Source organism: Gallinula chloropus (genome assembly GCF_964237585.1).
Source record: "Gallinula chloropus genome assembly, chromosome: 2".
Lineage (NCBI taxonomy): Eukaryota > Metazoa > Chordata > Aves > Gruiformes > Rallidae > Gallinula > Gallinula chloropus.
Window position 1 is genome coordinate 75,443,857 of NC_140086.1, and position 14,680 is coordinate 75,458,536.

The following is a 14,680-nucleotide window of genomic DNA, read 5'->3' on the forward strand; positions in this document are numbered from 1 at the left end:
TCTCTGGAGAACTTGGGAGAACTGCAACTAATTCCGTGCTCAAGAAATATACACAGGATATAACTGCTAAATGAAAGGGTTTCTTAGTATTTATATAAGAATTTAAATAAGCTGTTGACCTCTCTGGGGGTTGTTTCAACATCATAGTAGTTGTTACTCTGCTTACACATGTGATGTTTTAACCTATTGCATTCAGTCTTTAGCTGTAAAGACAGGGAAGGATGGAAGGAAGGACAGACAGATGGAAGGACAGAGGGTATCCTCACACACCTTTGTCAAAGGTCAAATTATTTTAACATCACTTAAAATTAATACTGTACCCCTGGTTCTGCTGACAGGAAAAAGTTACTGTGAAGAAAAACATGGCATCAGTGCAAGTCACAATTAGAAAGCTACATTTCTGCAACACCCTAACATGCCTTCTCTCAGTGATTTTCAAAAATACTCTGGAATTGACCTTGCTGCAAGAGGAAAAAAAAAGTCAGAAAGAATAGATTTCAGTGGTGGAACATTATATGTAGTCTTCTGGCTGAATATACAGCTCTGCATAGAGGCATTTTAATAAAAGCATATAAATAGTTGTTCTCCATCAGAGCAGCATTCTTAAATAAGACACAGCTTAAAATCAAAGTGAATTGGGATTAAATGCCTGTATAGAACTGGAAAACTGAGGGCTTTTTTAAAAAAATAAAATACACATATGTATGTGTGTCCACACATATACATGCACAAATATATGTATATGTACACACACTCATATACATGTATGTGTGTACATATATGCATACTGATATGTAGAGAACTTGACTTCTTTCTGGCATTTCACTGACAGGTCCCCCTGCATTATGTCTCAAGAGCATCAAAACACAGACTGGTTTGTGTTGGAAGGGACCCCAAAATCACCTAGTTCCAACCACCCGACCATAGGGCAGGGTCACCATCCGCTAGTCCAGGATGCCTAAAGCCCCATCCAATCTGTCCTTGAACACTTCCAGAGAGGGGGCAGCCACAGCTTCCCTGGGTAGCCTGTGCCAGGGCCTCACCGCCCTCACAGTAAAGAATTTCTTCCCAGTATCTTCTAATCTAAATCTACCTTCCTTTAGCTTAAGGCCAATACCCCTTGTTTGTCACTCCCTACAGTCCCTCTCCAGATTTCCTGTAGGCGCCCTTTAGACACTGGAAAGCTTCTATAAGGTCTCCTCAGATATCTTCTCCAGATCATCTCTTCCTGATCTATTCCATCTTTATTGCACCTCTCCAATAGATATACACATAAATAAACCACTTTCTAGTTCATAAACGTTTCTTCTACAGAGACTTAGCCCAAATATTCTGCCAGAACATTATATAATGAGCTCATGTTTGTACAGATGACAATCCAGGATTTCAAATATGCACTGTTTTCCTTATTATGTTTGTATGTCATACAACAACATAAAACATAACATTTCCACAGTCCTCAAGACAACATTCATTTTCTCCAACTGTTATCTGGATGGTAAGCTTCCATTTCTATATGACAGATTCAAAAAACCCTGAACTTAAACATGTAAGTTCCAGAATAGGATATCAAACACTGCAGAAAACAAGCTAGCATCAGTGCTATTCATGAAGTGCAGGGAAACTTGATTAAAAATTGATTTCTATTAAAAATCCCCATTAAAATACCTAATTTAATTTCATTCAAACTTTCTGCAGAAAAACTTTGCCTTTGATTCATTGTCATAATTCATTTAGAAAAATAAAACCTCAGCCATCTTGAAAGCAAGCAATTATTCTTTTTCATTGACAGTCTGGAAACTTTTCTTAATTAATTTCTATTTTCAGATACTCAGGATTCCTTCCCCCTTTCACTGATTTTCATCTTCTTTCTTCCTTCTTCATTATAAACACACCAAAAATCACTTTACCATTACAGACAATCTTTCTACCTTTTCAAAAACTCTTAAAAGTTGGTCATAAGATACTTCTAAATGTCTCTAAACTTAACTAATTCCTCTTTAACATAAACTTAAGAACAAAAGGATCTGGAATGAACAGATTTTAGCCTGAACTATCAAGACCAGTTCAAACTAGATTTTAACATCCTAAAATTTGAACTGTTGTAACAGCTGACTCTTTATCTGCAGTAGCTTTTTTTAAAAATCAGTTTGTAAAAAATTTGTTTTAACTAGTTCTTATACTGTTCAGGGATATCTGAATCAGATAATTCAGATGTCAAAAGTACTACTCTCTCTTTGGTGATGTACAATAGTAAGATCTATCAGACTCTCCTGGACACTGTGGAACATCATATTGCAGTGTGAATTTACAGGATACTCTGGGTTTACCCTGGATATTTACATAATGAGATAAAGTGACAAAGAATTTATAAATTCATTCTCTGATGTCCATTAAAGTACCCATTTAAGCAAGCCCTAGCAGTGGTCTCGCTGGGACTCACATCCCAAGCGTAGCAAACCAATTTACAGTTATTCCACCGAAATGTCTTTTATAAGAAACTCATACAGCAGCGAGCTGTAAATTCACATTTTATCTTACTGTGTACTGCATTCTTCACACAAACAAACCTTCTGTTTAATTAAAAGTTCCACTTTCAAATCCTCCCAAGAAATGTGTGACTCTGAATCCTACATTTTACTGTGAAAAAAATTCATACTTCAAATTATTTTGATTTATATAAAAAACTACTTTTCAAAACATATGAAAAAAGACCTAAAGAAGAATGATTACCATACTGTCTCCAATCCACATTAGGAGGCAAATTCAGCCACAGAATGATGTTATTGAGTTCATTTAAGTAGGATGGCAGCGAATGGAAACCTTTTTGATTGTACCACACCTAGAAGAGAGAATGGAAATTATGAATCAAAAATTAATTGAATCTGAAATCTGATCTGAAAGTTGCTGTAGCTTCAAGAATTGCATGAAGATATCTAATTCTCCTGTTATGACACCTGTTTGCAGAAGAAGGTGAACCGAGCAGAACAGAATCAGCTAAATTGTACATGTCTTTTGACAGAGCACAGCAGTTTGTTTTCTACTGTTGGAGTTCTACACATTTGTTAATTATTAAATTGAGATAACTGAGATTATCTGTTTTAATGCAACACTGTGTCCCTTCCTTCACACACATTTGTTCGAACAAATTGAGGACAAAAAATGCAAAAATAACCTTTGCCAATTTAACTGAAAATGCAAAAGGATGAGTAAAATTAGTGTTACAAATGGAGAATATTACTGAAATTCTGAATTTTCTACCACTGCTCTCATATGCATTTGCTTTCACATTTTCTACTCTTTGTCATGTGGTCTTCATAACTGCTTGAAATCTTAACAGCATTTTATGTTCTTCAGTGGCCTGACTCTTGGGTATGTGGGCATGTACATCACATGCTTTTACAACCAGCTTCTCTACCTGGGCAGCAATACCTTGCACAATTTGGACTATTTTCTTCCTTTTCTCAGAGACTTCTGCCATTGTGCTGCCCCATACAGTGATGTCTTTATGTACTGCAGGTGCTCTGGAACTTCATGCTTTTCCATTGCAGTCTGGATCAGTCCGTGGCAGGTGGTGGGGCTGGGTTTCCACCTCTGGGGCAGTCAGTTCCAGGTATGTTGGATACCCCTCCAAGTGAAAGCAAACTGTGGCCTGCACTCTGCAGCCAAAGGGATTGAGAAAAGTGCATTGCCCATGTAAATTGTGATGTACCACTTTGCTGCCTTTGATTCCAGTTTGTACTGAAGTTCCAGCATGTCTGGCATGGCAGTACTCTTTGGAGGTGTGACTTCATTCAGGTCACAAGAGTCTACTGTCACTCTCCACCCTCCATTATAGTTTTGCACTGGCCATACGAGACTGTTAAAAGATGAGTGAGTTGTGTTGATCACTCCCTGACTCTCCAGATGACAAATCTGCTTCTAGGTGGGAATCAAGGAGTCTCAATCGCTGAGATATTGGCATTGGTGCACCTGTTGGTTTTTGACCCTCAGCAACCCCAGAACTGAAGGGTCCACTGAGAGACTGAGTGAAGTAGACAGATGTTAAATTTCCTCCATCTCCAAGGCAGCTATACCAAAAGCTCTTTTGGGTCCTTGAGATACCTTCCCATGAGGTAGTCCATGCCCAGGATGCATGGAGCCTCTGGCCAGTCACAATGGGGTGCTTTTGCCACTCGTTACCAGTCAGGCTCACTTTGGCTTCCCGTGCACTTAGCTCTGGGATCTCACTGTCACTCCAGAAATGCAGATGGGTTCTGCCCCTTCATGGCCTGTTGGCCATGGTACACTGTGCACTGGTGTCCACTAGAGCCTTGTAACTCTTGCGGATCTGATGTGCAATGCCATCAGATCCACACAGTCCAATGCACCCAGTTGTCCCTTTTCTCCATCTGGCTGGAAACAGGGACCCTGTTTTTTTAGTTTTTAGGTTTTAGGTTTTAGGTTTTTTTTAGTCCTGGCCATAGTATTCGTTACCAGTGAATGCGTTTGCATGGGGAGCACGGATTCAAATCTGATCCTTATTACTCACTTGTAAATACAAATTAGAAGGTCCTGCCTTAAGATCCCAAACTTTCCCTCTTTGCAAATTCACATGCAACTCCTTTGTTCTGCTCCAGTTTAATTCCAAAGGATTACTGTACAAACTAAATCTCCCAATTTTTAATCAAGAGAATTCTTTAAAGAAACTAAGTGTCCTTGAGGGGAAACTGCAAATCTTTGCACTTCTGGGTCTCCTGTGCAAATAGCATCCTGAGTAAGGAAACTTAAACAGTAATCAAGGGCAGACAGTCTTATTCACACCCCAACCATACTAATTTCTTACTCTATTTTTTTTAAAAAGGTTTGTGCAAATAGAAAGTTATACATATGTAATGAAACTCCACTGCAATTGTGATCATTTTATTGAAAAAATGCAATTAAGAAAACTATAAAGCAAAATTCTGATGACACATCCTTATTTAATTGAAGCAGAAGAAAGGTCTCAGGTGTTCACAAGCACCTTAGAAATATTGTAATGTTACCAATATTCAAATGGAAACACAAAACCCACAATAGATCGTTGTGTAGAACAATACATTTCAATAACCCACACATTAATTAGAATTCTTCCTTCAAAGCACATTATGTAACTGAATCGAATCACGAGGAAATAACTGAATTGAAGCTGGATATTAATTGTTTATAATCTGGCAAGAGAGGCATTTGAGGCTGTTTATCAGAAAATACATTTAAAGTTTTTTCTAAAGTCTTGTGGCTTATTCTAAAAGTAAAATATAAAAAGACAAAATATTAGTTCCACCTGAAATATATTTCATATTTCTTGTGTCACAAACAGAAAAGATATGAGCAATGGAAAAATATATAGATTATAATGATTGACTTTTATTTTCATTATTTTATCTTCTACCCATTGTTGACAAAATTTCTTCCCAAGGAAAAACACGTCCCCTTAACATCAGATACCAGTTCAGTAAAGACATGTTTTCTATTCTTCCATACCATTCTTACCTGCTGTTAATACTCCAGAATAATGTTAGACTGGCTTTTACAGTAACCTATCAAGAAAAAGTGGTAATGAGGGGCAAAGAAATCTTTAAGCATTGCTGGACCAGATTCACGATGGGGAGACAGAGGGAAGGGGTTATTAGACTGGACTGTAACTTCCTTGGGACCGTACTGTTACTGTACAGTAAAGCCTGAAATCCCAACCTTTGAGACTGGAAAAATGCACACTTGGGAATGCCATGTAAAAAGTACTAAATGCCTTTCCAGACTATTAAAAATTATCACAAATTCTTCTTATAATTATGTTATAAACAACAGCATCTATGAAATCATTATGGAACACATTTTGCCCATTTTATCAAAGGAAACCAAAGATACAGTGGTGAAAACAGAAAAAAAATAATTGAGGAGTTATGCTTTTGCCATGTACCAGTGATCATCAATGAATGTCAAAAATTGGTTTTAATCAGCCATATTTGTCACGTGGTAGATATATTCTCTCTCTCATGTATGCAGACATACATATTCTCTGCATGCACGCACCTAGTATGTATGCAGCATATACAGCACAGTGTGATTAGGTAAAGTAAAATAATCTCTGAACAGGTATTTTTAACTTGAACTGGAAGAATTGTTGGCTTTTGGAGTGAAGGAGAATAACATGCAAAGATTCGGAAGTTTTCTAAAATTAAATGAATCATACAGTAAGTCTCTTCAAATGCAAATTTCTCATCTCCTTTCATACGAGGCTATGTAAATGGTACATTCACTGTCTCATGAACAAGCCTGAAAGGTCAAAGTAAAAGTCTGGTCATTAATTACTGAAAGGTTAATGCAATAATTTGACATTGCATCACTTGAAAGCCACTTCCAGGAGGTATTTCAGATAACACAGTGCCCTTTATAAATCTACTCCACTATTTTCTTTGGATCTGAAATAAGAGGATTACTCACTAACAGTACAACTATAATTTATCCTTTTGCTGATGGCAGGTGAGGCTCTATGCCAAAGACATTTAAAAAGAAGGTCCCTCACAAAAACCTACTGCAGGCATGTCAAAACAAGAGTCTAAAATGATTAAATATACATGGGACAAAAACAGCAGTCAGAAAAACACATCTTATTGTAATCCTCTGGGACTTCAAGTTCCTTAAAAAGGACTGATAGAACTGGAGTTCAAAGCTGTAAGAAATCTGAGGGTAGAAGAATGATCACAAATGACCAAAATGAAAACATATATAAAGTAGGGTGTGTATGTAAGATAGTTTTTAAACAAAATTACATGGAAAAGGTGTTGCAAAGAGGTAGTGATTTTGCAAAATTAATTGTGAAATTATATTGAAGAATATCTGTATGTTGTTTCAACACATAGTTCTTTTAGCACTGTCCCAAACTGGATTTTGGGATAGAGTTTATTTAACCTGTTCCTTCTCTTCTTTTATAGGAGGGAATAAAATCTAGTTTCTATACCTCCATAAATCTGGAAGCTAGAAACTCTGCAGCTTCCTCTAAATAAATCTGTTTTGCCTCAAATACAAAATTAGAGACCACTCACTGATATTCTTTAACATTCCTCCAATCCTGTTGTTCCTCTACTCATTACTGCTTTACCTTTGACTAGATCTTAAAATAAATTTTCAAAGCATTCCCAAGGAACATAAAATCCCTTGCATTGATAACTGTCTGTTAGCCTCTAGGTCTCATCCCAAATTTTCATAGTACAGTGATACAGTATCTTTCCAGCACATACCAAAAGGCCTCAAGGAAAAATCTCTTTATTTCAATTATGCTTAGAATAATCTTTCTTTTTCTGAATTTAGAGGTAGATCAAGACAGAAAACTCTGTCTCTGTATAGCATTGCAAGACAGTATCATCTACTATCAAGAAGAGATTCAGATTGTAGAACCTGACTGATTTCTGATTTCAGCAAGGCACACTTCTGTTTCTCTGGGATAAAAATGAAGTTACTCATTTGAAAAGGGGATTAGAAACACAGGATAGAAAATTTCTTGTGAAGTAGCTAGAAGCTTACTCCTGACTTTTTAAAAAAGCTTTTTTTTAGGAGGGCACATGGGAAGAGAGAAATGTAGCAAAGCATTCCTCACAGAAATGAAAGAGCATCAATAATAACTCATTTTGAGACATTCAATGAACTTTTGTCAGTTCTGACTGACTTTTTGTAGAAAACAACAAACAAACAAAAAAGCAATATCTGGACTGACTGCCTAAAGAAAACTTTTAAAGATGATCACAGACTCTGAAAGAAGTTCATAGGAAAAAACCAACAAAAGCTGTATCTTTTGACTGATTTAAAACTGCTTCTCTGAACGCAAAACACTTCAAGAACTTTGAATAGAGAAGTGTACTTAATAGACAGAGGATTTTTCTCCCTATTTCTAAATGCAATTGTTTTATGTAAAGATTTATTATTTGCTAAGGGCTATGAAGTCTGGATTCTAAGTAAGCACATACATAGAAGCGTGCAAGCATACAGACAACCCTTACCTTAGCTAGAGGCTTAGAATTGGTGTGATTCAATTTTTTATCTTGAAGTTCAAATGCTTTCTTCTCTCCAAAAGACCAGCCACCATATCTGGTAATAGAAAAAGAAATAAGAAGTTACCTGCCTTTAGTTTAACAGTCTTTTCTTGAAATGATAAAGTGGTGGTATCTACATTTACGCTTTATTTTTCACCTGAAAGCAAAACTTCATCCCTTACAAACCCCCTCTCTGTTAAAAAGGAGGAACTCCTGAATTGGGGAAACATTATTGCTCCATTCTGTTAAAGGCAGTCCCTCAGATACGAACTTTTACTTTCTGAAAGCTGAAATCCCAGAGCAACAGGAGGATTTGTGAGCAAGTGAGGTATTACTAACTTTCAGAAACATCTACACAGTTTTATTTCTTCCTACTCCATTCATATTCTAGCTCAAATCTTTTCTCTTAAGATGTTACATCTATTTTTATAAAATCGGATAAATGTTTTTAATGTATAAATGGCAAAACACTTTGTTTTCCTTGATAAAATCATACTTGATCTAGTATTTACTCTTATGTCAAAGGCAGTGATTGAGCTGTAAAGACATGTAAGTAAACTGCAAAATACAGTAGATTACAATCTCTGTGTCTGGAATCACAGACTATGAAGTCTTGCCAGTGGGATACAAACCCTTTTAGTTCAAAGAAAAGATTAATTGGAGTGTATCCACCTCTATTTGACTGAGTCTTTGAGGAATGGAAACTATATTGTTTGTCTGATTTGCATATGCATACAGATTTTATTTCCCTGAGATGCTGAAATAACTCACTGTAGAGCAAGAAGAGCCCCCATATTCCTGGGGACAACTGCAATTGCTGCCAGAAGCTCTGAGAAGTGATCATGGAGGGGGTTCCATGTTACCTTAGCCTCTCTACACCTTGATACCAATCAACAGGTAGAGGCAACTATCCCTCGCATACTCAGTGATGTAGGTCTGTGCTTTCCATCAGGAAGGACTGTGCTTTTTATACACAAAGGATAAAAAAATGGTCAGATATTTAAAGGTTACCTTGCTTTGTTGGAAGATCTCACTAAATATTCTTCAACAAGGAACCCTGAAAGATTATACAAAGTATGTCCATTCTTATCCTTCACAAAGGGAGCAGAAGTGTTGAAATTTGGACACATCTGTAAAACAGTATACATAAAATTAGTGAAGCACTCTTAAAACACCAATTTTGGAATTAAAACACATTTTGGAATTTTTACATAGATTTTATAGCATTACTTTTCAACCTGATTTGCCTCGCTTGGCTTCAATAAATTCTCTATATAATATATATGCATTAACGTTCATAAGGCAACTATTATTGTAAAGCTCACCTACATGTTAGAATCACATTTGATTTTTCTTGCAACCCTTTCAGTCAGTTTTGTTTTGAAAACACTAAAACTTGTATTCTGGTTTTCCATAGCTCACAGATACAGGTTCTGACTCCACTGTCAAGTGACTTCTTTTCTTTGAGCTTTCATGGTTAACAGCCTCTCCCTGTGTGAGTTCCCAATTCCGTTTTACTTAAGCTTCTCATATTTTGATGTCTCACAAGTATTAAAGGCAAATTTGTTCCTTGACCAGCAAAAAAAAATAAATATGTTTCCTCCTTCCACTTTCCTAAAAATGTATTGCTATATTTCTTACTCTAATTATTTGAATCCTTATGAAGGAGAGAACTTATTTGATAGAATAGTCCCATCCAGGGAAATATATGTCACTGTAGACACAGTTTCACATTCTTGTTTATTACTCAACTATTCAAGAAGGTCAGAAATTCATTTTCAAAACCCTTCTTTCCCTAAAGGTTCTTTTATTTTCAAATGCACAATCCAAATCCAAACCAAACTTTCACAAATCTCATTCACATGTAGATTCCACAGTAGCTTCTATCAGCTAGGATTACCTGCCCTTCCCTTTTGAAAGTACATAGTCTTCCAGATATTATAGAAATGTTATTTCTTAAACTTGTTTTACATGTGGGGGTTTTTTTGTAAGCAAAATCCTATTATATGTTGAAAACAAAGTTTCATCTGCTGAGAATAGTTCAGCTATCTCTGATCCCTGTTATTTCAGATTGATCTATAGCTATGTCTAGTGCATATACACACATATATATATACATTAAAATAGTGCAGGCTCTTTCCCTGAAAACTTCAGAACACATAGCCAAACAGTAGATGAAATAGAAGCAAACCTGCAGTGATAACGAAGCCAATGCTCTGAGGGTTTATCTCCTCATCCCTTCCTCTAGCCCCTCCAAAACCAGTCAAGGTACTAGATGTAATACACACACATAAATTTTACATGAGTAAATATAAGGTGGCATACCTCTTGTTTCGCAACACATCCACATGAATCCTGGGGTGATGCAGATTCCATCTGCCAACATGAATTATTTTTTCTAATGGGAATAAACACAACAATAGGAACACCATTAAATGAAAGGAACATATTACTTAACAGAAGAAATCCACTGAGTAAAAAGAAGATTTTTCAACAATCTTGGGAGTCTGGATAGGTCCCGGTTGACTGGAAGCTGGCAAACATTGTCCCTGTTTTCAAGAAGGGTAAGAAAGAAGATCCTGGTACTTACAGGCCTGTCAGTCTCACCTCAGTGACTGGTAAAATTATGGAGAAAATCATACTGGGAGTTACTGAAAAACACCTAAAGGACAACGCAGTCATTGGTCACAGCCAACAGGGGTTCAGAAGAGGTAGGTCCTGTCTATCCAATCTGATTTCCTTTTATGAAAAGGTCACCCAGCAGATTGACCAAGGGAAGCCAGTTGATGTTATTTTGGGGGATATTAGTAAGGCTTTTGATGCAGTGTCTCACAGTATCTAGCTGGACAAAATGTTAATGGGGTTACATCTGGTTGGCAGTCAGTCACTAATGGGGTTCCCCAGGGCTTCACCTTAAGTCCAGTTCTTTTTAATATTTTCATAAGCAATGTGGAAGAGGACTAGAGGGGGTCTTAAGTAAATTTGCAAATGACACCAAATTGGGAGGAGCTGTTGACCTTGTGGAGGGTGGAGAAGCCTTACAGAGAGACCTGGACAGATCAGACAGCTGGGCAATCACCAACACCATGAAGTTTAATATGGGCAAGTGCCGGATTCTGCACCTGGGAAGGGGCAACCCTAGCCACACTTATCTCTGGCAACCAGTGATAAAACCCGAGGCAATGGTATGAAGCTGCAATGGGGGAGGTTTAGGCTGGACAACAGGAAGAGGTTCTTTACTGAGAGGGTGGTCGGGCACTGGAAAAGGGCTCCCCAGGAAAGGGGGCACAGCACCGAGCTTGAGTTCAAGAAGCATCTGGATTATGCACTCAGTCACACACTCTGACTTGGCTGGCCATGTGTGGACCCAGGAGTTGGACTCAATGGTCCTTATGGGTCCCTCCCAACCCAGGGTATTCTATGATTCTATGATCTGGTATCTTGAACACCTTCATAACATCTTACCACAGAGGCAGCCAGCTGTGTCTAAAGCTATATCGATTTTACTCATTTGTATCAAAGTGGATTCACTAAAAATGAAAAAAAAAAAAAAAAAAGTAAGGCAGTAAATGAGCTACATGCCTTGTGTTTTTAGCAATAAGAAAAGCAAAGTATGATCAAAAGTCTGCATTCCAAAAATTGGAAACCTGTAATTCTTCCTAACAAATATTGTAATTATTGTCCAACCTCCATTCGTATGGACACAAGACTTGACGAAAATCCTTCTGAAAATAATCAGAAAGCTGACTTTTAAGGGATTTGGAACAGACCTGCAACAATGAAGCCTATTTATGTACATTACCAGGGTGCCAGCTCCTTCAGAACAGATTTGTCTCTATCATCATGCAGCCAGAAAAGCTTAACATGGTCCATATTACACAGAAAAAAAACCCAACCAATATTTACAATTTATAATTAAGGAAACAATTGTTTTGCACAGTTACCCTTGGTTTGAATGCAGGCATACGTGGTCCCAATCAAAAAAATATCTCAGTAGAATCTGAGAAAAGTTTCCTAGTTTATCATCTTCAGTGCTGTTCAAAGTGAGTTGTGGTGGAGGAGGGGAAGGAGAAAAAAAAAAAAGAAAAAGAAACACAAATATGTTAATATGTCTATTTCTACTAACTTGCAGGATCAAGATCCTACATGTTTACCAAGAAATTAAAGAACTATAAAATCCTTGCATAGGAAACATGCCAAAGCAGTAAAATTTAAAAAAAAATTTCAAAAAACTATATGTAAACTTGTAAAGAACATTTGATACAACTATGACTAAACAAATCTCAACATCTCCCTATGGCCATCTTTCACGTTATAAACATGCATTCCAAACAGTTATAGTGGTTTAATTGCTTTTAAGTTTCATTTACAAATTCAAATAGCATCATGTTATGTTTATGAAAATATCTGGATATTTTTCCAGCAGAGAAAGTGATCTGTATGTGATAGGCATGCAATACAGACTAGTTCAGAGCTGAGCTATAGATACCATAAATTAAAGACAGATCGATCAATTGAGCAGGTTTCAAAGCCATGCACATTGAAAGTAGTGGTAGAGTAGATAGGGCACCAGGCTTTGTTAATGCTTTGTGACACTTTCAAACTTGAAAATTATTTTCAGAAAATGGCTTCAGACCTCAGAATGTAGTTAAAATGAAGCATGCAAAGACTTGTTTAAATACACTTTTGCATTTACATATAAATGGCAATGACCGGTATTGAAACAGATTACACAGTTCAGACTGCTCCAGAGTCTTTGCCCTTTCCTTCAGAAAATCCTCTGCACAATGCTTTAGTATCTTTATCCCTCCCTCATAATAATATATAAAAACATACTAAACATCTGAAAAATAAACAGGTATTTTAAAAAGTAACCTATTATTCTTCCTAAATGAAAATAGTCTTTAAAATATGAGATCTCAAGAGTAAAGGTCCCAAAACGCTGGATATTGATGATGATGGATGAGCCCTTTACCTAAAGAAGGATTCTGTATTGTCATAAAGTCTTGGTGTCAGCTTGAGAGAAGGATAATCAATAGCCAGCGGCTTCACACTGAACAAGGCCATTGCCAGTGCAACAAAGAGGACAGGCAGCAGCACATGTGACAGACTTCCTCTCCAGTCTCGCCTCGTGTGGTGAAACCTCTTCATCAGAAGGGCAACAATCTGTGCAAGAACAAGACGGGCTCCACGCACACTTGAGGACCCAGTAAGTGAGATATCTGAGTGAGACAAAAAAAACAACCGCACAACACAACTGACAAACAAAGAAAATCAAATGAAATTATGTTCTAGTATCTTTTTGATAGGGAAAACAAAACTATACAAATCTACAATGTTCTCCTGGATGGAACAGTGTAACACACACACACCCCCCCCACACCCCCTCTTTCCATAAGGGAAAACAGATATTCAGCTAATGCTAATCTCTGTAGTTCCCATACACAGCTACAGGAGTACTGAATACCTGTTTTCCCATGGTCCTCCCACTGGTACAACCATTCTTTGTGCACTACCACCTTTGTTCCCAGACAACTGACTATGACAAACATGGTCTGTATTAGCACTAAGGTCTTGATCCACATTGATGGAAATTAGTGGCAATATTTCCATGGGGATTTCAAATGGGACATCTTCAGAGTATGTAACAGAGCATCATAGAATGCTAAGACATAAATCTTATAAAAGTATTCCATTTATTTCTCTGATCATGTGGGACTGAAAATTTTCTAATGTATTCATCAATGCAGTTTTCATAATTGTAGCTCATGGGCTGTCCCTCACATTCTCATGGGAGTGTGTTCACAGCTTATTAACATCTCACCAATCAGGTATTTTCCTGATAGATTCTCCCTTCATTTCATTTTATCGTTCTTTGTTAGACACTTGGGAATCACACCTATCACTTTTGCCACCACTTCAGACACTAACGCCTTCTAGGTATGTGCAGGCCGTTGCCAGCTTCTTTTACTTGTGGCTTTTCTGGACTGAATGTATTTAAGCCTCCTTTCTTTCTTACAGCATAGCAGTGTCTGGTAGATTTACTATCACAGGTATTTGTACTGTAGCAAGACTGAATAGCCAGTTTATTGTAGCACTCAAAGACATGCTATATTTTATGATCCCTTGAGATCTGTTTCTTCTTATCTGTCACATTAATCCCCGAAGAGAAAGTTGTGGAAAAAATGGGTGGAAAAATAATCAGAAAAAGAAGTTGAACTTCTGACAGAGTGGCCAGTCTGCAAAACAGATCAACTTCTTTACAACTGAAGTGTGAATTACAAATTTAAGATCTCTTAAATTAAAAATTATATGCACTTGCCATGGAAAGTTATAATCAAGTAAAGACATTGTGGAAGATTGCAGCTTTTAGGGTTTGGGGGCTACACAAGAAGAGGAAGTCAGGTGAGATAATTCTTCATGGTGACACAGAATACCTTGTGTGAACCTCTCAACACTTAGACTTTTGGAAAAAGATAAACATTTCACCTACCTCCAAGAGCAAAAAGGAAGATCCAGGTAACTACAGGGTAATCATTCTCAGACCCCAGGAAAGTTACAGCCTAAATCCTCCAGAAAACAATGGTCAGGATACAAAAAAAAGTTAAATGACTGGGAATAGACAACACGGG

General features: G+C 37.2%; 1 protein-coding gene across 1 annotated transcript in view; it reads right to left on the minus strand.

The window, feature by feature from the left end:
- Positions 1–14,680, minus strand: part of ABCA13 (ATP binding cassette subfamily A member 13) — a gene marked incomplete at both ends in the record, with an annotated part of 110,587 nt that overhangs the window by 55,183 nt on the left and 40,724 nt on the right. The window contains 5 exons of the mRNA XM_084260630.1: positions 2,734–2,842; positions 8,016–8,103; positions 10,374–10,446; positions 11,514–11,578; positions 13,024–13,214. Coding sequence (XP_084116756.1) covers positions 2,734–2,842; positions 8,016–8,103; positions 10,374–10,446; positions 11,514–11,578; positions 13,024–13,214 — 526 coding nt within the window. The remainder of the gene's footprint in view (positions 1–2,733; positions 2,843–8,015; positions 8,104–10,373; positions 10,447–11,513; positions 11,579–13,023; positions 13,215–14,680) is intronic.